At 44.2% G+C, this 24,755-nt stretch overlaps 2 protein-coding genes across 7 annotated transcripts in view; one reads left to right on the top strand and one right to left on the bottom strand.

The window, feature by feature from the left end:
• IDUA (alpha-L-iduronidase) overlaps positions 1 to 24,755 on the bottom strand; it is a 56,736-nt gene that overhangs the window by 25,068 nt on the left and 6,913 nt on the right. Inside the window, exon 1 of one of the 4 annotated variants that reach the window (XM_038770246.1) lies at positions 1,998 to 2,065. The exons of the other annotated variants lie outside the window; for them this stretch is intronic. The gene's annotated coding sequence lies outside the window, so the exon portion shown is untranslated. Of the gene's footprint in view, positions 1 to 1,997; positions 2,066 to 24,755 lie in introns of those variants that run through there. 4 annotated transcript variants of the gene reach the window in all.
• On the top strand, positions 2,709 to 23,347 carry SLC26A1 (solute carrier family 26 member 1). Of its 3 annotated transcripts, none has more exons than XM_038770242.1 (6): positions 2,709 to 2,857; positions 8,667 to 8,819; positions 10,372 to 10,495; positions 12,173 to 12,324; positions 17,969 to 18,611; positions 20,596 to 23,347. In XM_038770242.1, exons 5-6 carry the CDS (start codon positions 18,003 to 18,005, stop codon positions 22,117 to 22,119), a joined length of 2,133 nt encoding a protein of 710 aa, XP_038626170.1. In that variant the 5' UTR covers positions 2,709 to 2,857; positions 8,667 to 8,819; positions 10,372 to 10,495; positions 12,173 to 12,324; positions 17,969 to 18,002; the 3' UTR covers positions 22,120 to 23,347. The 3 variants fall into 3 exon arrangements, with proteins under 3 accessions (XP_038626170.1, XP_038626171.1, XP_038626169.1); XM_038770243.1 differs by lacking the exon at positions 10,372 to 10,495 and adding an exon at positions 12,660 to 12,798; XM_038770241.1 differs by lacking the exon at positions 10,372 to 10,495.

A 24,755-nucleotide genomic window follows, 5' to 3' on the forward strand; every position in this document is an offset into this window, starting at 1 on the left:
TTTACCTGGCTTTTTAAATATATAATGCCTATGTGTGGATATGCATGTGTGCTTACATACCACATACACATATTATTTGCTCTACATTATATAAAATGGAAAGCAGTTTTGATTATTTGCTTACACACCACATTCACATATTCTTTGCTCTACATTATATAAAATGGAAAGCAGTTTTGACTGAGCATGGCCTAAGGGAAATATCATGGGACTGGGAGTCAGGAGATCTGAGTTCTAATCCCAGCTTTCCTACTGACCTGCTGAGTGACTCTGGGCAAATTGCTTAACCTCTCTGCACCTCCATTTTTCTCTCTACATTTTTGGTTGTGAGCCCCACGTGAGACAGGGACCATGACTGAGGTATTATCTTGTATTTACCCTAGTACTTATTACATAGTAAGTGCTTAATAAATACTGTAAATATATATTTTTCAAATAACTGTATCCATTTGATTTCCAGCTACATGGCCTCTTTGGGTCATTACCATAGCAATTATTACAGGAAAGAATCACTGTAACAAAAAAAATGCATATTCAAAGGATATATAAGCTACATTGGAAGAGTAAAGATTCTTTGTTGACTCATTTCTTAATTGACCTATTCCTGTTTGTTTCTTAGAACTGCTTTATAATACTGTGTGTGTGTGTGTGTGTGTGTGTGTGTGTGTGTGTGTATTTGCTGTTGCATTCTGACATGTGTGAGAAAGATGGAGTGGGAGAGACAAAGCATCAGTGGGTCCCAGGGCTGAGGTGAGTTTTTGTTTACTAGGGAAAATGATCACTATAGTCTTCTTTTTCAAATGGTAAAAATCTGAGCTAATGATACTGGTGTATGAAACAAACCACCTCAGTGTGTGACAGTCTTTAGGGAGTTTAATCTTTGAGACCATTTATTTGAGGAAACCTGAATCGTGCTGCCTGAGCAAGAGTAATTTGAATAAATCAATTCACAATAGGATTCATTGCTTCCTTCAACCCCCCAACCCCATAAAATATGTTTTTTACACAGATATTTTGTCAACATAATGAGGAAATTCATTACTAGGAATGCATTATTTATGCTAAATATCCATACCAGCTCACGAACAGATTGCATTCATCCTCCAGCTGCAATCATTAGTATGAAAATTTCCTCACATAGATGCTGTGAGACTGGGAGAGTGAGAACGTTTCAGGCTGACAGGATTGATCTCCTGAGGTCCCTTCTAGCTTTCTCATTCTAAGATTCACAAAAAAATAATAAGACTGATGCTTTTCCCTTCGGGGGGTGGGGGGGGGGGGGGTTGAATGAGCTTTCATATGCCTGAGGAGTTGGCTCTTTGTGAATTTCCAAGGGCTGGAAGAATGTACCATCCCCCCAATGCTGGGAGTACATAATGTTCTGCACATACTTTGTATGTGTAAATCAGGTGTAAATCACGACACTCATTTGGGGGCTTTGACAGTGTGTATATTGCCGGTAGCAGAGAAATCACCTCTCCAGCCAATGATTGATGGTATTTATTGCACGCTTACTGGGTGCAGAGCACTGTATTTAGTAAGCGTTTGGGAGACAACAACGCAACAGAGTTGGCAGACAGGTTCCCTGCCCACAGGGAGCTTACAGTCTAGACTCTCTTCTGATACCTCCGTAATGCATCTGATAGAAGTACGTTAAATAGGTGTATTTGAGGGTGGCCAAGAATGATTGAACTGTGAGCCCTATGTGGGACAGGGACTGTGTCTGCCCTGATTAACTTGTATCTACCCCAGTGCTTACAGTAGTGCGTGACACATAGCACACGCTTAACAAATACCCTAAGAAGAATAAGAATAATTCTCCACTTAAAATTGTAAGTGGAGAAAAGTTCTACTCCCCTCTGTAGAACCCTCTCAAATCGGGGAATTGCCATTACAGGCAGGATTTTACTTTTTTCTTACCATCCACATTGCCTGACATAACAGATATCCTTTTTATGTGAAAAACATTGCAAAAAGAAATAGAACCATAAGAATACCTGATCCTGAATTCCTTATTTCATGATGTGAAAACTGTGACCCCAAACTCCGGAAGCACAAACTACGGTTCTATAATGTGGAGGTGAGGGAGGAGAGTGGGTCTGGAAGTGGGGGTGAGTTGGAGCTGTGAGGAGCTTTTGCTTGCTGTGGAAAGGACATTGGGAGCAAAGGGAGGGTTTTAGGAGGAGGAGGAGAGATTTAAATAACCCCTTCTGCCCTGCCATCACCAAAGTACAATTCAGAATCTCTGACTTGAGTCTCCTGAAACGCCCTTATTCTTTTCTGTTCTTGGGTCTCAGAGTTAGGGATGTTTCTGGTGAGTGAAAAGCCCCCCCCACCCCCCTTAGCCCTCTCCCCCACCCTGACCCCACAGGAATGAAGCCTGGACCAACTCTCAGAACACTGGCAGTTGGGCTGTTAACTGAAAAAATAAGGTGTCTCCAGACCATTTTCTTACTCTGGTGTTGTCCTTCAGAGCATTTCATTTCTGAAGTGACTCGTCCTATTTGTAATTTATTCCTATTTTCTATTACATTTTGAGTCCCTTATGGAACAGGGATCTTGTTTTAAGTGATCAGCATACATCGATCCGGCACTTGGCAGAGGACTGAGCCCCAGCTAAGAGCCTAATAAATATGATAATAACAATAATAATTACATAGACCCATGAGTAATCCTAAAATTGCTTTGTGTTTCAGGAAAAAAAACTTTAAAAATGCATAAAATAAAGCCAACTGGATGACGTGAGCTAATCAAATAGATGGAAGATGATGGAATACCTTACCTTCCTTCCTTCATAAAACAGGCATATTTTTCCCCAGAGTCATTTGGATGGCTGTCAACATTCACACAGTGTAAGGTTGGTATTTTTTAATCACTATATTAAGTTTTCATCTCAGGTGTCAAAAGTAAAGGGGAATGAAGGATTGAGCAACGTGATCTGGTGGAAAGAGTTGGGTTTAACTTCCAGTTCCACCTCTTGCCTGCTCTGTGACCTTGGGCAAATCACTTAATTTGTGTGTGTCTCAGTTTCCTCATTTGTAAAATGGGGATTAAATACCTGCTCTCCTTCTTAGATTGTGAATAATCATAATAATGATAGTTGTAGTAATAATGGTACTTGTTATGCACTTACTATGTGCCAAGCACTGTTCTAAGTGCTGGGGAAGATACAAGTTAATCAGATTGGACACGGTCCCTGTCCCACATGGGGCTCACAATCTAAATAAGGAAAACAGGTGTGGGGCAAGGACTCTGTCTGATCTGTTTGTATCTACCTCATGGCTTAGAACAGTGCTTGAAACACTGGCAAGTAGAGAATACCACAATTGTTATTGTTATTTAGGTGATCATCTGGGTGATTCTGTCATAAATGAAGTCTGGGCCAATTATCTGGATACTTGCTTTCCTTGTCATCACCAAATAACATTTAAGACCTAGTGTCATCATAGTAATAATGATGTTTTTCAGCACTTGTAATGCACATGGCACCGTACTACTGTATACAGAGCACTGTATAGGCTTTGGGAATTTACAATAAAAGTAAAAGGCCTGGTCCCTGCCCTTGAGGAGCTTACAGTCTAATTAGGGGGACAAACAGCACTCTGACACCACCTTTAAGCACTCATCCTGCTTAGAACAGTGCTTGACACATAGTAGTGTACTAAACAGATACCATAATAATAATAGGTCTCTGCCTCCTACTTATCCACTCTCTTCTCCCACTATACCCCAGCTCACATGCCTTATTCCTCTCAAACCAACCTATTCACTGTGTCTCAATCAATCAATCGGATTTATCGAGCATTTACTGTGTGCTGATCACTGTCCTAAGCGCTTGGGAAAGTACAGTATAACAGTGTCTACAGTCGGTAGACATGTCCTCTGCCCACAATGAGCTTACAGTCTACAGTCTCCTGCTCCTCTCTCACCACCAGCCTCGGGCACACACCCTCCCCTTTGACATCTAGTGGATGGATCACTCCTCTCCCCATCTTCAAAGTCTGTCTGAAATCACATCTCCAAGACGTCTTCCTGATGAATTTCTCATCTCCCTACCCTTTCCCCCCAAATGCTACTTCAGCACTTGGCTATCCTTACCGTGGTATTCTCCTCCTTCCTCCTATCTGTAATTTATTTTAATGTCTGTCTCCCTCACTAGATCGTAAGATCCTCGAGGACAGGGATTCTGTCGACTAATTCTTCTGTGTTCTCCCAAGTGCTTAGTTTAGTTCTTTGCATACAGTAGGTACTCAATAAATACTACTGATTGATTGAATGATTGGGTAGTCTGCAGATAGCCTTTCACAGAGAGTTGGGAGAGAGGGGAGGATGAGGGTGGGGGAGAGAGATGGTGAATGAGAGACAAGGAAGCAGAGGCACAGAGATGGAAGAGAGACATGGGGACAGAGAGAAGTGACCTGAGCATAATCCTAAACACGGGGAAGGCTCTAGGAGGGGGCAAAGGAGACCAATCTCCAGCACTGAGTGGCTAGAGGAAAGAGTAGAGTGTACTAAACACAGCCTGTTATTTGTTGGAACTTTTTATTCTCACCTTCATGGTCTTCTGTAATCTTCTAGGGAGCCCACCTTTAGTGTCCTTCCAGGACTTTATCTGTGGAATGGCTCTGGCCAGAGGTGGTCTTGGTATTGGACCTTTATTTCCTGAGCTTGGACAGTAGTCAGGGAGCTGGAGAAGTCAATTGTTTGCCAGCACTGGAGTCAGCTGTGAGTTGAGGAACAGCAGCTAAGAGTCAGGTGTGGCCCTGGGCCATTTTGGAGGCCCAAGGAGAATCCAATAACAAACTGCATCTGTATGGACAGAACCCTACTCATTCAGATTCAAAATGATTATGGCCATTTGGCTGTTTTCCAATCCCCATAGGGTTTAACTGAAAAGGGAACAGGTCACATTTGTGCCATTATGCAACATTTTTGTATTTTTAAACGAGTATTGGTTTTGCTTAGTGCAACCCTGGCATATTAATTTTAATTATTCCTTTGTATTAACTAGCTGGGGGATCTTGACAAAGAAAGCAGCATGGTCTAGTGGAAAGAGCATGGGCCTGGGAGTCAGAGGACCTGGGTTCTAATCCCAGCCCCATCGCCTGTATGCTGTGTGACCTTGGCAAGCCACTTAACTCTTAGGGCCTCAGTTACCTTATCTTTAAAACAGGGATTAAATCCTCCATCCTCTACTTAGACTGTGAGCCCTATGTGGGACAGGGACTGTGTGCAAGCAGATTATCTTTTATCTACCCAAGTGCTTAAAACAGAGCTTGACACATAGTAAGGGCTTAAGAAATACCATAAAAAAAATTTAACCTTGGTTAACTAACTCATGGGACATTTCACAGCTTCAATCCAGATTAGACAGAGGGGCTCAGCATTGAACAAAAAACACAACCTGCTAATCTTTCATTCATTCACTCAATCATATTTATTGAGTGCTTACTGTGTGCAGAGCACTGTACTAAGTGCTTGGGAGAGTACTTGATGTAAACGTGAGCAAAATGGTTCTCAGAGTCTTGTGGGATCAAGGAGATTTAAGTTACCCAACTGAGGTTCCCTAAAATAGGTGGCAGCCGCAAATAGAGAAATTTAGCTTTGCAGGCTAAGTTTCTCTACTTGCAGCTGCTACCTTTCCTAGGATTCCAGGTGTTACCTGTGGCCTGAATTAGACATTTGGAGTTTTTTTCCTCAGACTATTGTAGACCTCACTTATTACTATTGTTATTCTTGTCAAGATTTCTGGGTTATGTTTCTAATCCCGGCTCTGTCATTTGCCTGCTGGGTGACCCTGGACAAGTCACTTAGCTTCTCTGTGCCCCAGTTCCGTCATCTGTAAAATGGGGATTAAATACCCATTCTCCCTCCCACTTAGACTGTGAGCCCTATGTAGGACAGAGACTGTGCTTGATCTGCTTATCTTGTATTTACACCAGTGTTTAGTGTGTTGCTTAGCTCATAGTAAGCACTTAAGAAACACCACAACTATTATAATTATTATTTGTGTGCTGTCCCTGGAGTTATCCTTAAAATTATTTAAAATATCTGAGGAAAAAGAACTGGGGGCAAGGCAGTGTGGTACCATTATCTTTATCATAATAATCATCTTCAATTATTGAAGGCTCACAGGATGTGACTGTTAAAGCCACCACAGTCCCTACCCTCAAGGATCTTACAGGACAGACACACATATACATTCAACATGAATGTATTCATAAAATATGATCATTACAAGAATGAGCTGGAAAGTAGAATGGGCAATGAATTAGAACTACATGCACTGCCTCGAATTCCTCAACACCAATTCTCTCCTCGACCCCCTCCAATCTCGCTTCCGTCCCCTACATTCCATGGAAACTGCCCTCTCAAAGGTCACCAATGACCTCCTGCTTGCCAAATCCAACGGCTCCTACTCTATCCTAATCCTCCTCGACCACTCAGCTGCCTTTGACACTGTGGACCACCCCCTTTTCCTCAACACGCTATCCAACCTTGGCTTCACAGACTCTGTCCTCTCCTGGTTCTCCTCTTATCTCTCTGGCCATTCATTCTCAGTCTCTTTTGCAGGCTCCTCCTCTCCCTCCCATCCCCTTACTGTAGGGGTTCCTCAAGGGTTAGTTCTTGGTCCCCTTCTGTTCTCTATCTACACTCACTCCCTTGGTGAACTCATTCGCTCCCACGGCTTCAACTATCATCTCTACGCTGATGACACCCAAATCTACATCTCTGCCCCTGCTCTCTCTCCCTCCCTCCAGGCTCGCATCTCCTCCTGCCTTCAGGACATCTCCATCTGGATGTCTGCCCACCATTTTAAACTCAACATGTACAAGACTGAACTCCTTATCTTCCCACCCAAACCCTGCCCTCCCCCTGACTTTCCCATTACTGTTGATGGCACTACCATACTTCCCGTCTCACAAGCCCGCAACCTTGGTGTCATCCTCGACTCCGCTCTCTCGTTCACCCCTCACATCCAAGCCATCACCAAAACCTGCCGGTCTCACCTCTGCAACATTGCCAAGATCCGCCCTTTCCTCTCCATCCAAACTGCTACCCTGCTTGTTCAATCTCTCATCCTATCCCAACTGGATTACTGCATCAGCCTCCTCTCCGATCTCCCATCCTCCTGTCTCTCCCCTCTTCAATCCATACTTCACGCCGCTGCCCGGATCGTCTTTGTGCAGAACCGTTCTGGGCATGTTACTCCCCTCCTCAAAAATCTCCAGTGGCTACCAATCAACCTATGCATCAGGCAAAAACTCCTCACCCTCGGCTTCAAGGCTCTCCATCACCTTGCCCCCTCCTACCCCACCTCCCTTTTCTCCTTCTACAGCCCAGCCCACACCCTCCGCTCCTCTGTCGCTAATCTCCTCACTGTGCCTCGTTCTCACCTGTCCCGCCGTCGACCCCCAGCCCACATCATCCCCCTGGCCTGGAATGCCCTCCCTCCGCACATCCGCCAAGCTAGCTCTCTTCCTCCCTTCAAAGCCCTACTGAGAACTCACCTCCTCCAGGAGGCCTTCCCAGACTGAGCCCCCTCCTTCCTCTCCCCCTCTTCCCCCTCCCCATCCCCACCGCCTTACCTCCTTCCCCTCCCCGCAGCACCTGTATATATGTATATATGTTTGTACGTATTTATTACTCTATTTATTTTATTTGTACATATTTATTCTATTTATTTTATCTTGTTAATACGTTTTGTTTTGTTGTCTGTCTCCCCCTTCTAGACTGTGAGCCTGCTGTTGGGTAGGGACCGTCTCTATATGTTGCCAACTTGTACTTCCCAAGCACTTAGTACAGTGCTCTGCACACAGTAAGGGCTCAATAAATACGATTGAATGAATGAATTAGACAGGAAATGTAATTAAGGAATTAACTGTAAATGCAATTAAGGACAGCTTCCTGGAGGAGGTGGGTCTTGAGCTGAGATTTAAAAGAAGGGAGAGGTGGTGTGGCCAAAAGGCAGAGGAAAATTTTTCCAAACAGAAAGGACAGTTTGGGCAATGGTTTTGTGAGAGGACAGTGTTCTGCAGAACCATTTAGATGTATGGACACTCTCTCTCTTTCCCTCTCTCTCTTCTCTCTCTCTGTCCTCTGACCCATCTCTTCTTTCTGTTTCCACACCTCTGTCTCAGCTTCTGTGTCTGTCTCCATGTGCCTAACTCACCATCTCTCTCCCCATCTTCCTCTCCTTTTTGTGTCCCTCCCTTCAGTTTCTACTCTGTGTGACTCTCCTTCTCTCCTAAAGCTATCTCTCTCATCCCACAGATGAGGAAATAGGTCACCTTTGGTGATGTACCTGGGGGAAAGAACATGAAACTAGGACCCAGAAAAATGCATGCATTTAATTTTCATCTTGGGTTTTTGGGGGGGTTGATGAAGAGGGTGTGAAATGTAGTATTTTTCTGCTATTATAGGAGGGCATTTCATTACAGAGCTTAATTATTGCAAAGTAAAAGCTACAACCCTCAATTCACATTGCCACATGCAATAACCACCCAATGTTCTTCAGTGTTGAAGACCCCTGAGAAAAGCTGTCCCAAACCACATCTGGCAGTGATCTGAATTGATTTAAATGGTTTTGCTTTTTTCCTGCAAAGGCAAAGCTAGCAATCTAACTATTGTATTAGCTTATCAGTACGCTACCTACTTTTCTACAGAGACATCAGGAAATTTGGCTGGATCCCAAGAGTACTTACATTTCAGACAAACCCACTGAGACAACTGAGACAGCACCTGTACTTGAATTTCTGCCCACATCTGGTGAAAGAAGAAAAAGCCAGGAAATAACTGACCCTCAATGAGGAGCTAAGGTGATCCAGTTAAGCGACTGGTTTGGGGAATCATACAAAGGGCCCTGAGATAGATGTTTGCCCAAGCTGAAACCCTGGGGCCTAACCTGGCCTCTATCCAATGTGAAACTGGTGGCATGACACAAATACGCACTTGCCCCTGTGGACTACTCGGATGTCAAAACTCCCATAGCCTTAGGGATAAGTGGGGGCCTCTACCTGCCTGGGACTTGAATGGCTCTACTGCGAACTCCCATCTTGTCATCTTCATCTTTCAAATACCTCCAGGATAGGCAATTCCACATGTTCCCTCTGAAACCAATCTTGAATTAAAAACACTCTGTAGAGGGAGTTATTCTTTTGGGTTAATGTAATCCTTCCCACTCCAGTTCCAGTCTATTTCCTCTGGTTGTCATACATCAATCTCGAGTGTATGATATAGGTTAGGGAGCTCCATACTCTCCATACATGCCTTTGGAGAAGCAGAGCTCAAAGGGGTCCAGTTTGAGAAGGGCCGCTACAATCCGAAAGTGCTGCTTTGTAGCCTAGCTCTGCAGAAAAGACCCAAAGGATTCTCGGCTCTCAACCAAGCCCACTTGAAAAATACTCTCTTGGTTTCTTAACTCTGCTTCCTTTTTCACGGTCTTTTTGGCTACATTTTCTTTTCATTGGCCATTCCCTCAGGCTCCCCTCTTTATCTCAGGGCACGGAGTCATCTCTCCCTGGGAATCTCTCTTAACCTATTACCATTCAGCTTTTATAAGCACCTCTTCCTTTCTCCACACTAGGTTTTTTGAAGTGGGGAGCACTTGGAATAATTTTTATTCAGTGATTTATTCTATTTCTTATGTATTCAACACAATTAGCACACAGAAGAAAACTCTTCTTCTCTCCACAGTCGTCCTGAGTGCCTGGAAGCTCAAAGAGTAGAAACTAGCTGAATGAATAGGGGGAGAGGCTGGGAGGTTTCATTGAAAATGGGGATCCTTGGGTCCCTGACTTGTCCAGTGCCATACGAGTGAGTGAACAGCATTTCCAAGTGTATGCAAAGGGTTTCTTACATGCAGGATTGATTTACAGCTAATGTGACTGGTGACTGCAACATAGTGCTGATGTAATGCGGTAATGCCATAACTCAGCTGGCAGCGCCTTGTTGGCTGCTGCGGTCTTTGCTGCCCCCATTCCCTAGCTATTTTTCAGGATTCCCTTGGGGCTTGACCACCTCACAGAATGTCCCAGGTGGTTCTGGGATTAGAAATCTTCACTGCTGATGGCATAAGAACCATCAGAACTGAGGCTAGAACCCAGGTCTCCTGATTTCCCGAGCAGTGCCCTTTCTATTGAACCAACAGCAGATTTCTGGTTCCAGAATAAACCACTTATTTCCAACACACTTCAATGAGCCCAATGTTGCCCTTCTTGCCTAGACAAGCCAATCCCTTCTCAGACACAGAGGAGAAAATCCTCCCTCTGGAATTGTCCTCTTGAAGCAGGCAATGGATTTGAGGGAAGAATTGGTCTCCTGATATCAGTAACTTCCCCCATCACCAGCAAAATATCTTCCTTGACATAGGTGCCAACTCCATGAAGGCAATGGAAGACATTTATCCGCACAGGTTTCCAGTTGTGGGGATGAAGCCATACTCGTTTTCCTCCCACAGCTTTTGAGGCTGGACTCCCATCTTTGCTCATTCCAGGTCTCTACTTTTTTTTTCCTAATGATAGTTGTTAAGCGCTCACTATGGGTCAAGCATTGTTCTAAGCACTGGGGTAGATACATGTGAATTAAGTTGGATGCAGTCCCTGTCCCACATGGGGCTCACAGTCTAAGTAAGAGGGAGAACAAAACAACTGAGGCACAGAGAAGTTAAGTGACTTGCCTAAGGTCACACAGCAAGCATTTGGCAAAGCTGGGACTAGAAGCCAGCTCCTCTGACTAATGGAACTGGTAAGACCCTGACTCTTTAGCTCTTTGGAGCCTGCCACTCCCATGCCCCATCCCTCTTGCTTTCCCCTAAAAGCCCCACCAGCTCCCTTTCCACCCCCACAATGAAAAAGAAAAATTGCTGCATTCAAACCCTAAATTCAAATTTGTAAAAGCACTGCAATGTAGCTGTCATAGGATGTGAGCAGGGGAAGCTAGAGCATGATAGGAAAAATCTCCAGTTCCACTCACCATTGGCTCCTTCTCTGTGCAACCCAGAGAGGATACCAGCCAAAGAGCCTCTTGTAGGACTGCTCTGTATGTGGGTGAGTGCTCAATAAATATGATTGAATGGATGAAGGGAAGGAAGTGATTTTTTCCACTCTGTATAATCCTGGGTTGAGATACTCAGGTTGACCCTTTTTCTGCAAGAGGGAGAATAAGTTATTCTCATTTTTATCAATGCTGGTTTTCACTCTGAGTGGCCAAAGTTATCGACAGCTTTATTAGTGCTATAGTGGAGGTGGAGGGGTAGGAGACAGACCATTCTAAAAGACTATTTTCCTGAATCTCTGCATTAAAAGGAAGGGAGAAAACTGTTCTTCCTTTGCACAGAAAGATTCTTGGCCTGGGATAGAAACGACAACTGCATCTGGACAGTGATTCTGGAACCTGGGTAAAACACTTCTCTCCCAGGAACTGGAATAAACTGCCAGTGGCTAAAGGCCAACAGTTTGGAAGGAAGAATTTGGGAGGTGGATGGAGAGCACTGTTTTCCCTTTAATAATAATAATAATAATAATGTTGGTATTTGTTAAGCGCTTACTATGTGCAAAGCACTGTTCTAAGCGCTGGGGTAGATACAAGGTAATCAGGTTGTCCCACATGGGGCTCACAGTCTTCATCCCCATTTTACAGATGAGGGAACTGAGGCCCAGAGAAGTTAAGTGACTTGCCCGAAGTCACACAGCTGACAAGTGGCGGAGCCGGGATTTGAACCCACGACCTCTTGACTCCAAAGCCCGTGCTCTTTCCACTGAGCCACGCTTCTTCTCTTTAGCACCCCAAAAGACTCATGCTTCTGTCCTTCTGGGCACTAGAGGGAAAATCACACTCACAGATGCTCACTTCTCATAGATAAGTGAGCAGGCAGTAACCATTACTATCAATCAACTTCATCTGTCCTCTAAAACTAAAGCAAGATTATTCCATTAATTAAATTTCAATTGTGTTCATCAGACACCCCAAAAATCCTCATTATTCCTGAGTCTATGATTATTGTACAACTAACTAGATTACCCTTTCACTTAACACTTGTCTTTGAAAGATATCAGTCAGCAGTCTCTTAAGTAAATAATTGAACTCAGCAGAGAAAAACACCAACTAGCAAGTGTTAGCATAACTTGAGGGTGTTGACTCCAGAAGTCTGGCTCTTCTATGTTTAAAACAGAACTATCCACTCGTTTGAGGCCAGTGAGACAATCTTACGGTGCCTATTATGGACTGGCTAGGAGCATTTGGCTATCGATGATGAAAATAAGTGGAACTTGAATGAGGATTGCATTTCCTGATACCATCATTGTACCTTCAGGCTCAATTTAGGTAAGAATTATTTTTTGTTATTTCTTTTCTAATGGGAAAATCCTTATTTACCAAATAATTTTTGGAAATGGAGCTAATTACTTTCAAGCATTTTTCTAGTAAATGTTGGGAAATATTTGAAGTTATTCATCCACACGAGTTGACTGACACACAGCTTTCTAAAATCTGGTTAAATCCCAGAGTTTAAATGCAATTGTTTGGTTAATGTGTCTGATTGAAACCCTAAATCAGCTAGAAAATGAGTTTTTAAATTATTCTGATTAAAAACGAAAAACAGTTTCAATTCAATTTCACTGGAAATTGACATTAACTTTTATTTCATTACTTAAATAAAGATCACTTTTAAAGCACTACAGTTCCAGAAGTTGTAAATTGCAGTCACACTGGAATCATGTTTAAAAAATTTTTATGGAACCTGAGCTGGAGCTAACCAGAAAAAGTATTTCCAGTAAAACCAATTTTCCAAGTGGACAGGTTTGTATTGCTTTGAATTACTTCTTGCTTAAACCAGAAATGGACGGGAACAAAACCAGTCATGGCTATACAAGAACTGTAACTAAGGTGAAAAATGTATTTCAAATCTTCAGTTAAAATGATTTTCAACATACAAATTATTTTACATTCTAACCAAACGTTTGGTTAGGATTTAATTTTAACAAAACAAAAAGGAAAAAACTACAAATTTTGTTACATATTTTCCAAGCCAAAAAGGTGTAGTGTTTTGCAGAAACACTCAATCAAAATCGCTTAGGATTGAGCACACTGGAGTGAGACCATTTGTCAAGAACACAACTTTCTGGGTTGCATCTACGTTGCTGATAAATTCTTTCATTAACTGAATATTGCACTGTCTCTCATAGGAGTTTAAGGGTCCGTATCAAGGGCTTAACACTTGCAACATTAAACATTTGCAAGTCACATTTTTAGCATTAGATCAGTAACTACAAAAAGATGGTTGGCTGTGTGGGGATGCTACAAATTGCTTTAATGGCTAAATAGCAGTAACACTCATTGCTTTGTAATGCTTCAGGGAATGTTAGAAAGTGCTTTCAAACCCATCATAAAAAGCACATTTTAAAAAAGGCAGATCAGTTTGGCTTAGGCTTAACAAATCCAATTTTTTTTTTTTTAAGAAGCAATCTTTCCAGTGCAGTGGCGGGACTTGGGACTAATCCCAGAGAGTGCGAGATTCTCCAGGTTAGAGCTCGGAAGAGTGCAAGAGACACCTCCAGGGGTAAGGGTGGGAAAGTAACATCCCCTCACTCCCTCCCTTATTTTTCACTTGAAGCAGGAAAAAGTGCCTGCTTCACTTGGAGAATTGCTCCCTGGGCAGCTGCTGCTCACTCCACTGCTCCTCCGTGAACCCCTCTGAGGTCCATTAAACAACTGTTAGAAGGGGAGCAGAGAAGTGGTAGCCATAGTGATGGCAAAATTGCCAGGAACATGCCCCTTCTGACTAGCCATGGTGATGGAAGAATTGCCAGGAACACGCCCCTTCTGACCAGATTCCCCTCAAAGAAACACCATATTCATTCAATTGTATTTATTGAGTGCTTACTGTGTGCAAAACACTGTAATAAGCACTTGGTATACTGTCTTCGCACTGTGCAAAGGGATGGTGTTGCATTTCCTTCACCACCAATCAGTGGTATTTATTGAGTACTTACTGTGTGCAGAGCACTGTACCAAGCACTTGGGAGAGTACAATAGAACAGAGTTGGTAGACACGTTCCCTGTCCACAATGAGTTTAGAGACTAGAGAACTGGAAGTCTAAAAATAATGCCTACTGAGAGACCCCTCTATCACCCAAATAATAAGATTCTCCCCTTCCTCAAGGGGATAGCATTAGGCACACAGCCCTTTTAACTCCCACCACTCTAAGCACTCAAGAAGATGAGACATTGAGATGCACAGAATGGCACATGTACACTGAACACACAAGGTAACGTGATGACATCATTCACATCATTTTGAGTAAGCACCCCGAGTTCACTGGACCTCAAGCATTTCTCTGGGGGTGACGACTCTAGGCCCTCCCACTCGATCCAGAACCATGGCATCCCTTTCCTATGTTCCTCTGAACATGGGTGCCAGACACTGCAAAACAAAAACTGAAAGCACACGTGACAAAAAATGATATATCAAGATAAAATATGAATAACAGTAATACTAATTGTGGTATTGGTTAAGAGCTTCCTATGTGTCAAGTCCTGTGCTAAGCACTGGGGTAGTGATGAGATAATCAGGTTCCACATGGGACCCTCAATCTAAGTAGGAGGGAGAACAAGTATTGAATCCCCAATTTACAGATGAGAAAACTGAGGAAATAACTTGTCAAGGTCACACAGCAAGTATGTAGCGGATCAGGGATTAGAACCTAGGTTCTAATAAGAGCATTAAAATAATATAGAATAGTAACACTCATGTACATATCTTTAAATTATTTATATTAATGTTCGTCTCCCCCTCTAGACTGCAAGCTTGTTACGGGCAGGGAATGTGTGCACTAATTCTGTTGTACTCTCCCAAGTGCTTAGTAGAGTGCTCTGCACATGCTAAGCACTCAATACCATTGATTAATAAGAATAATGGTATAGAAGCAGCGTGGCTTAGTGGAAAGAGCACGGGCTTGGGAGTCAGACGTCATAGGTTCTAATCCTGGCTCTACCACTTTCAGCTGTGTGATTTTGGGCAAGTCACTTAACTTCTCTGGGCCTCAGTTACCTCATCTGTAAAATGGGGATTAAGACTGTGAGCCCCATGTGGGATAACCTGATGGCCTTGTATCTACCCCAGTGCTTAGAACAGCACTTGGAACATAGTAAGCGCTTAACAAATACCATGATTATTATTATTATTATTGTTACAAAAACAGAAGCCCACGATTCACAAAAACACTAACAGGAACCTAAAAAGAGATGAAGATAGAGGTCTAGGGTTATTGGGGGGTGACTGGAGTGATTGGAACCAGAATCCTTACTTGCGAAGGCTTTGGAGAGGGGGGTGGGTTTGAATAGATTATCGACAGAGGATTGGGACATGGTCAGAGGAGGGAGAGGGTATTCCAATGTCCCTTTCAGCCAAGCCCTGTAGCAACAGCGAGTAGCTGTTGATTGTGCTAGCTGATAGCTAAAAGGACAGGAGCAAGCCAATGGAAAGAAAACAACAGAAAAGCACTTGAGGCCAGAAAACCTTCAGATGAGAAGCAGCGTGGCTCAGTGGAAAAGAGCACGGGCTTTAAAGTCAGAGGTCATGGGTTCAAATCCTGGCTCCGCCAATTGTTAGCTGTGTGACTTTTGGCAAGTCACCTCACTTCTCTGTGCCTCAGTTACCTCTTCTGTAAAATGGGGATTAAGACTGTGAGCCCCCCGTGGGACAACCTGATCACCTTGTAACCTCCCCAGCACTTCCAGAGCTTAGAACTTAGAACTTAGAAGCCCTTAGAACTTAGAGCTTCCCTTCAAGGCCCTGCTGAGAGCTCACCTCCTCCAGGAGGCCTTCCCAGACTGAGCCCCTTCTTTCCTCTCCCCCTCGTCCCCCTCTCCATCCTCCCGTCTTACCTCCTTCCCTTCCCCACAGCACCTGTATATATGTATATATGGTTGTACATATTTATTACTCTATTTATCTATTTATTTATTTATTTTACTTGTACATTTCTATCCTACTTATTTTATTTTGTTGGTATGTTTGGTTCTGTTCTCTGTCTCCCCCTTTTAGACTGTGAGCCCACTGTTGGGTAGGGACTGTCTCTATGTGATGCCAATCTGTACTTCCCAAGCGCTTAGTACAGTGCTCTGCACATAGTAAGCGCTCAATAAATACGATTGATTGATTGATTGATTGATTAGAACAGTGCTTTGCACACAGTAAGCGCTTAATAAATGCCATTATTATGATTATTATTATTAGAACAGTGCTTTGCATGTAGTAAGTGCTTAATAAATGTCATTATTATTATTATTATTATTATTATTATTATTATTACGTGAGGACAGGGGCCCGGGACAAACATTTTAGCTCCAGCAGCCCCACACTCCACAGCATCCATAGCCCTCTTGTGAGAGAAAATATTGAGTATTTAATTTAATTTGGTAATGTTGAAGAGACTCTAACCTCTGGCAGACTTATTTTGGGACATAAGAGAAACGCTAGACTACAAAGCAATAGACCTATGGCCCCAACCCAGATCAGCATCAGTCTTCCCAGCCCTGATATTAGGCCTTGGGACAGAGCAGTACATGCACTAAACACGTGTCTGAAGAAATGGAAATGTTCATTTCAACTACAGGCGCACTACAGGATACAACCTGGTCTTGGGCCTTGAAAAATGTGGTGGTACCGTGGCCTCCGCTTACCGACAGACTCACATGAAATCAGTTCGGTTCTGTTCCAGAACCAGCCCACTGTGATGGCTGAACACTGTAAATCATTCACTAACCCCATTCTGCCCTTCTCTGTTCCTGCCAGCTTTCCTGCACCCCAAACTCAGGCTCCCCACCTTAACCCATTATTATTTTTCTTTCTCTAAACCAGAGTGGCAGCTGTTACCACCTCTCCTCTTCCCCTTATTGCTTGAAGCCCCGCCTCTCCATTTTGGCCAAAATTATGGAAACGGGAACAGGAAGGAAGGAATTGGTGATGGTGGCAGTAATTTGGGTGGGGCCTACGATACCTTCTCTCCCACCCCCTATCCTCAACCAGCCCAAGCCAACCCCATCTCCATTTCCACAGCTGGGGATGGGACAGTGGAACTACAGGTAGGAGACAGGGGGTGGTGTAAGGCAGTGGCTGTGAGCGGCACCTGCCGTCATTATGATTAGTTTAAAAGAGACAGGGGAAGACTATAAAGAGGGAAGGCCCAAGTAAGTGATATAATTGCAGCATTATTAAGTGCTTACTTTGTGCTAAGCACTGGGTATGAGGGTGTGAGATTGGACACAGTCCCCGTTCCATGGGCTCATGATCTATCTTAGTCCCCTTTTACACATAAAGAAACTGAGGCCCAAAGAGATTAATTGATTTGCTCAAGGTCAACTGACAGGCAAGTGACAGAGCCGGGACTTAACCCAGATCTCCTAACTCTCAGACCCATGCTCTTTCCACTAGGCCGCACTGCCTCAGGAAGGCAGCTGGGAATAGGAGTGGGGTAATAATAATTGTGGCATTTGTTAGGTGCTTACTATGTGCCAAACACTGTTCTAAGCACTGGGGTATACACAAGATAATCAGGTTGGACCCTGTTCCTATTTTGCAGGTGAGGTAACTGAGGCCCAGAGAAGTGATTTGCCCAAGGTCACACAGCAGACATGAGGTAGAGCCAGGATTAGAACCCATGTCCTCTGACTCCCAGGTCTGTTCTCTTTTCAAAAGACCATGCTACTTAGTGAGGGCAGGGCAAGGGGATGATGCGGGGTGTTGGGGGGAGGAAATGGACTTCCTTGCAGTGATTAGCTGGAATGTCAGGGACAGGGTCCGTACGTCAAGGTGAGTCAGAAAACAGTGCAGACCATATCCCCAGGCTGCATATATGGTACACCTGTAAATGGATAAAAGCAGGTAAGATGAGCCCTGAACCCCTGGTGTGTTTTAGATTGAGCCCCGTTGACAACTAAACATGAGACAACACTCTTCCTCTTTCAGGCCCACAACTGCATTCTTAGCGCCTGCCTAGAAAATGGAAGTGCAAAGTGAGTCTATGGCCGTGGGGAATCGTCTTCAGTTTCCTGTGTTAGTGCAAAGAAGTCCTCCTGGCAAGGGAAGAATGCAAGAACGGATCAAAGCAAAGCTGAGAAAAAACTGTTTCTGTACAACCAGGAAGTTGAAAACAATGGTCTTAGACTTCTTCCCTGTAGTGGGTTGGCTTCCCCACTATCGTTTCAAAGAATACATCTGGGGGGATATAATGTCTGGACTCATTATCGGGATCATTTTAGTGCCTCAGGCCATTGCCTACTCTCTGCTTGCTGGCCTGAAGCCCATTTACTGCCTTTACACATCTTTCTTTGCCAACATCATTTACTTCATGATGGGAACTTCTCGGCATGTTTCAGTGGGCATCTTCAGCTTATTAAGCCTCATGGTGGGCCAAGTGGTAGACAGAGAACTGCAGCTGGCAGGATTTGACCTGAATGATGATAGCAGCGGTATGCCCACAGGGAATACCAGTGGCACTAACTTAACAACTGTCCCCTTGACTGTTGGTGGAATGAGTGTGGAATGTGGTAAAGAGTGTTATGCAATCAGCATTGCTACAGCCTTAACTTTTCTTGCCGGAGTGTATCAGGTAAGATTTCCAACAGAATGGTAAATGGTAAGGCAGTCAAAGCTCACTTGAGTTTTAACCTACAGCTTTGGGCAGTAATGCTACACTATGGCAAATTCAATATTATCAGGGTGATTTTTTTTTCACTAATTAGGGACAAAATACCAACCAGACAGTGCACGGGAGCCTGGGATTGAGCAATCTGAATTTATTGGAAGACTGAATTTCTTTAGCAAGGGCATGAAGGAAGGCAGTGTCTCTGCTCATGCCTGTAATTGCAGAGAGGGGCATGGAGATGGTGGCACCTCCCAGCTGCAGATTCAGTCAGTGGCCCAGAAGTAGCCACTTTGGCACCCTATAAATTCACTTGCCTTTGGCTTTCTTTTTTTTTTTTTTTGCGGGGGGGGTATTTGTTAAAGTGCTTACTATGTGCCAAGCACTGTACTAAGTGCTGAGGTAGCTACAAGTATATCAGGTGGGACACATTCCCTGTCTTACGTGAGGCTCACAGCCTCCATAACTTTTCAATTGAGAAGCAGGGTGGCCTAGTGGATAGAGAACAGGCCTGGGAATCAGACGGACCTGGGTTCTAATCCCGGGTCCACCACTTGTCTGCTGTGTGACCTTGGCAAATCACTTCACTTCTCCATGCCTCAGTTACCATGCCTGTAAAATGGAGATTAAGACCGTGAGCCCCATGTGGGGCGTGAACTGTGTCCAACCTGATCAGCTTGTATCTATCCTAGTGCTTAGTACAGTGCCTGGCACATAGTAAGCTCTTAACAAATGCCATAAAAAAATTGGTAGAGGCTGTCATAAACAGTAATTCTCCCTTTCATACACTATAACCCTGGTTGGAGGAGAGTCTCCACAAAAGGGTGAAGAGAAAGTGTTCCCTTGTTGTCATGCCTAGATGGGGCCTGGTTTCTGCACTCTCTCAGATGTAACCAAGTGACTGCTTCTTGGTTACAACTTACTGAAGATTCTTTCACCTTTCGCTGAACCCTTCCAGACCGGAACTTTAATTTCATCAATCACAGACTCTAAAGACTGCTTTTTTCCCCCTTGCGGAAAAGTCAGAGACTCCTGGGCTTCTAATAAGTGGTCAGTCAGATCACCCTCGAGTTTCCAATAGAGGCTCATTGTACCGACTGCCAGAAGGTTCATTCATTCAATTGTATTTGTTGAGCGCTTACTGTGTGCAGAGCACTGTACTAAGCGCTTGGTTACTAAGGTTACTCTGGCAGAAGGTACGCTCATTGTGGGCAAGGAACGTATCTACCAACTCTGTTCTAACATTCTCTCTCAAGCGCTTAGTACAGGTCTCTGCACACAGGAAGCACCCAATACATACCATGGACTGATCGATGTTCCAATTAAGGCAGGGCAGGCTCAAAATTTCAGAGATAAGCATCTCAGTTGATGGGAATGATCAAGGGGCGGGGATGGAGAAGACGGGGAAGGGAAGCCACAGCTGCTCTGCAAGGTGACTACAGCCACTGGGCTCAGGCCAGCCGAGAGATGGCCCCAAGCAGGCCAGATCTCCTGGGACCAACATCACTGCCAAGAAGGTAGAAGGGCTAGTACTGGCCCTGGGTGAACTAGCCCATTCTGGGAGGTCTTTTCACAGCTTGGGAGCAGCAGAGGAAATAAATGAGGACCTCCCCTCACCCCTCTCTGCCTTCTCTCTTTTTCCGCTTCTTCTTCCTTTCCCCTATCTGGCTCTGAGCCCCTTTATCTGCCTCCAGCTCATCCCTCCTAAAGTGACCAGGTTTCTGGCCAGCATTCATCTAAAAAGGGACTAATCATAGGGCAGAGGGAGATAGTTGCTGTTTCCCAGAAAAGTGGGCTCTTTCAGTTGCGCCGATTGGCTCCCAGCCCCACACAACTCAGCCGAAAAATGAGTCACCCTCAAAATGGCATTGCCCTACATTTTATTACAAGTTGTTTTCATGCCTTTGCTCAATTAGCTGATCATCTACGGGGTTTCTGTTTTCATTTTTAGGTTCTCATGGGACTTTTTCATCTAGGTTTCATCTCAATGTACCTCTCAGAACCTCTGCTAGATGGTTTTGCCACTGGAGCATCTTTAACGATCTTAACATCCCAAGTTAAGTACCTCTTTGGAATCAAAATTCCACGCCATCACAGCTACGGAATGTTCCTCGTGACCTGGATCAATCTCTTTCAAAATATCTCACAGGCCAACATGTGTGATGTCGTAACAAGTGCCATTTGCCTGGTTGTGCTGGTCACTGCCAAAGAATTAACGGACCGGTACAAACAGAAACTGAAGATCCCTCTTCCGATGGAGCTGATCGTCATCATTGTGGCTACTTTAATCTCCCACTATGGGAATTTAAATGAAAGGTATGCCTCAAGCATCTCTGGGGAAATTCCGACAGGATTTATCGCCCCTAAAGTGCCAGACTTCCAGTTAATGCAACGGGTTGCTCTGGATGCTGTCCCTCTCGCCGTCATTGGCTTTGCATTTACAGTGTCTCTCTCAGAGATGTTTGCCAAAAAATTTGCCTACACTATCAAAGCCAACCAGGAAATGTTTGCAATCGGTTTCTGCAACATAATTCCATCTTTCTTTCATTCTATCATAACTAGTGCGGCTCTTGCAAAAAGTCTCGTTAAAACGTCTACGGGCTGTCACACCCAAGTGTCGAGTGTGGTGAGTGCGGTGGTGGTGCTATTGGTGCTGCTTTTCTTTGCACCCCTATTTTATTCCTTGCAAAAATGCGTTTTGGCCTGCATCATCATCGTCAGTCTGAGAGGAGCCCTTCGGAAATTCAAAGAGGTAGCAAAGCAGTACCGCCTGAGCAAAATAGACACGTTGGTTTGGTGTGTCACAATGGCCTCTTGTGCCTTAATCAGTACAGAAATTGGACTGTTGGTAGGTGCTGTGTTTTCAATCATGTGCATCGTCAGTCGCACACAGTGGCCTCACACCGCCCTGTTAGGGCAGATCGAAAATACGGTCTTCTATGAAGATGACAGGGAATATGAAAATCTTTTACCTGTGCTCAAGATCAAGGTATTTCGTTTTGAGGCACCGCTCTACTATGCGAATAAAGACTTCTTTGTAAGGTCTCTCTATAGAATGACAGGGCTAGATCCCGTCTTGGAAACAGCAAAGAGGAAAAAGGGAGCAAAAGGAAAAAGGATCCACTCTGAAACAGGCAATGAGGAGGAAGCAAGTTGGAAAGGACTGAGCCAAATCGATACGACCTCCTCTCTGGTCCCAAACCAAGTTGATTTTCAAACCATCATTATCGATTGCTCTTCGGTCCTCTTTTTAGACACAGCTGGCATTAACACATTTAAAGAAATAGCAAAAGACTATAAGGAAGTAAATATCGCTGTTCTTCTTGCTTGTTGCAATCCCTCCGTGATTGACTCTCTGAAAAGAGGAGGCTACTTTGGGAATGCTGAAATCACCAAGGAATTGGTGTTTTATAGTGTACACAGTGCTATTCAGTTTGTAAGAGAGAGAGAGGGGATGGTGGACTCTACGGTTTAGAATCCAGGGGTTAATCTGGGGCAGCCTTTCAAATCCTTTAAAGCGGGGTTCCAATACTTGTTTATGATCTCTAGTGTCCACTTTAGTGAGGGTTTGTAGTGCCACCCCCGAGGAGCCCAGTCCCAAGATAGCTCAAGGAAGGGAAGGTAGGAGAAACCATTCAGGAGGTGGAGCAGCAAATTAAGAAAACCCATTCAAAATGGCCTTGTTTGAGGAAAAGTCACAAAGCATGGCTTTAAAATAAACACTGCCAAGACAAGGGAAAGAAGGCCATGGTAATGATTGAGTCTGATTCGTCACTCTTCCCTCACAAAAGTGCAGTGCAGTGTTTCCTTCCAAGGGCGGGGGTGCGAGGAAACTGTTCCCCTGGAGATATTGGCCATGGTACAGCTGTCAGGCCACTTAGAAAGCAGTATAGGAAAACTGCAGAGCAGGCACAGAGGCAAAATGACCAGAACACCCAACAGGGGCAATCTGTTTGTGTCCCTTCCTGCCTCCCAGCCATGCACCCTTTTGGAGTGTGTGCTGGGTTTGAGCTCGTGGAGAGGGCTACTTCCATAAACTCAGAGTGGCTGGCTTTCGGTGGGTTTTCAATAGCCTGTTTCCCTTCCAAGAGGAAGCAGGTCAGGCAGAATTATTATCATTATTATTATTATTATTAATAGGTCATTCCTTTCCAGGTTTTAACATGTTTACAGAGCTATTAAATGTCCTGGTTCAGAGTCAGAGCGCACAGCGTGACAAGTGAGACGAGGGAGGCTGCACTCTCCTATTGGCAGTTTTGCTGCTCTATTGTTTCAGGCACAAAAAGAGAAGCTGCAGAGGCCTACCAACTTAAGAGTAATTCTTGTTTCCTCAAACTGGACATAACCTTGGCTCAGGGAGATACTCTGTATGGGGGGAAGAAAAGAGACTTTTCCCTCTCAAGCCCAAGGTTCCATCTCTGGCATCTTTCCAAAGGCAAAGGAGTGAATTGGGTGATTCACTTTTACCACTAGATGAAGCGATATATTTCTATTCTCTGCATCTGCTCACCAGTCTGCATTGGTAAGAAGCTTTCACTGAGGACATTCTTTTTTCTTTTTTTAGCATAGTTGTTTTTAAATAAAGGATAAATACTGTATTTTTGTGTGAATAGAAAGAGCAACCACCCTGTTGTCAGTGCTTCTTATAAAAAGTACTAAGGATCGAATAGCAGAGTCAAAATAAAATGCCTTTCTATACACTCTTTTCTGCCTATTTTATTAAAAAATAAACAAATCCTAGTGAGGTCTGGCAGGCTAGCAAACTCGAGGAAGGCAGACATAATTTTTGCTAGAATGGTCTAAACCATGGGTGGGCAATTACTTGGACCAGAGAGCCACTTAATATGCTTTAGCAAGCTGTTGAGGGCCGTGTGCACTGGCCCAGTACCGGTCATTAAAATGATAACAGTCATGGCATAAAGAGCCCTTTTATGTTACTTTCACACAAATTCACACAATGCTGATATTTAGTCTCACTTTTGCTGGACACCACGGTGGGCTGGATGGTGCCCCTGAGCTGTGTTTTGCCTTTCTCTGGGCTAAGCACATTTCCAGAAGAAAATAAAAGGACAAATGAGTATTCTCCAGTGTGATTTATAAGGTTTTGGCAGAGAGTATAGACCAACATGCTTCTGGCTCCTCTTGACTCTTTGTCACGCTTGGAGTTCCTTGGGCAATATTCTTAATGCACAAACAATTTTCCAAATCATTGATCTGGCCAGGTAACCACACCCCTGAACAAGAGAACGGCTGGGCTGTCATTCTAGAAATATGCTCCTTTTTCAGGCCAGCTGGGAGAAGGGGGAAGCAGCGTGGCCCAGTGGATAGAGCACGGGCCTGGGAGTCAGAAGGACCCGGGTTCTGATTCATGCTCTGTCACTTGTCTGCATTGTGATCTTGGGTAAGTCACTTGACTTTTCTGTTCCTCGATGTCCAGCATGGTGTCCAGCAGAAGAGCAGCATTGTGTGAATTTGTATGAAAGTTACCTCATCTGTAAAATGGGGATTAAGACTGTGAGCCCCAGGTGGGACACAGACTGTCTCCATCTTGATCATCTTGTATCTACCCTTGTGCTTAGTACACTGCCTGGCGCATAGTAAGTGCTTAACCAATCCCATTAAAAAAGGAGGGGGGTGCTTAGTCGCTGAATAATTGGTATGTGTCGGTCCCTTTCCCCGTATCTTCTCCTCCTCCCTTCTGCCTTGGCCACATACAGAATCTGGTCATTTGGTACTTCCTTGTTGCTCAGTTGTCTCTTTGGAAAGCTAACCAAATATGTGGACATTTCCAAGATGCATAGCGCCTCAGGCCTGGAAGGAGTTTGAGACATCGATGTTGCTCTAGAACTGGGACTAAATTTGGGCCATTCTGGGGATACTGGGGAAAGTCAGTGAGTGAAATAAGCAAAAAGATGGGCACAGCTCACTTCCTGGGTGCCCCAGACGTTGACCCAGGACACAAAAGCTGCACAAATTCAGCCAACTGGGGTGATTGGGTTTATTCAGCAAGGACTAGTTTCCAGGGACATTTATGTATATGTGCTGGAGGCACAACGGCACTTGGCACGGTGCTCATTTCAGAATGAATCCATCAGTTAACAGCATTTATTA

The sequence above is a fragment of the Tachyglossus aculeatus genome, chromosome X3, assembly GCF_015852505.1.
Source record: "Tachyglossus aculeatus isolate mTacAcu1 chromosome X3, mTacAcu1.pri, whole genome shotgun sequence".
NCBI classification, from domain to species: domain Eukaryota; kingdom Metazoa; phylum Chordata; class Mammalia; order Monotremata; family Tachyglossidae; genus Tachyglossus; species Tachyglossus aculeatus.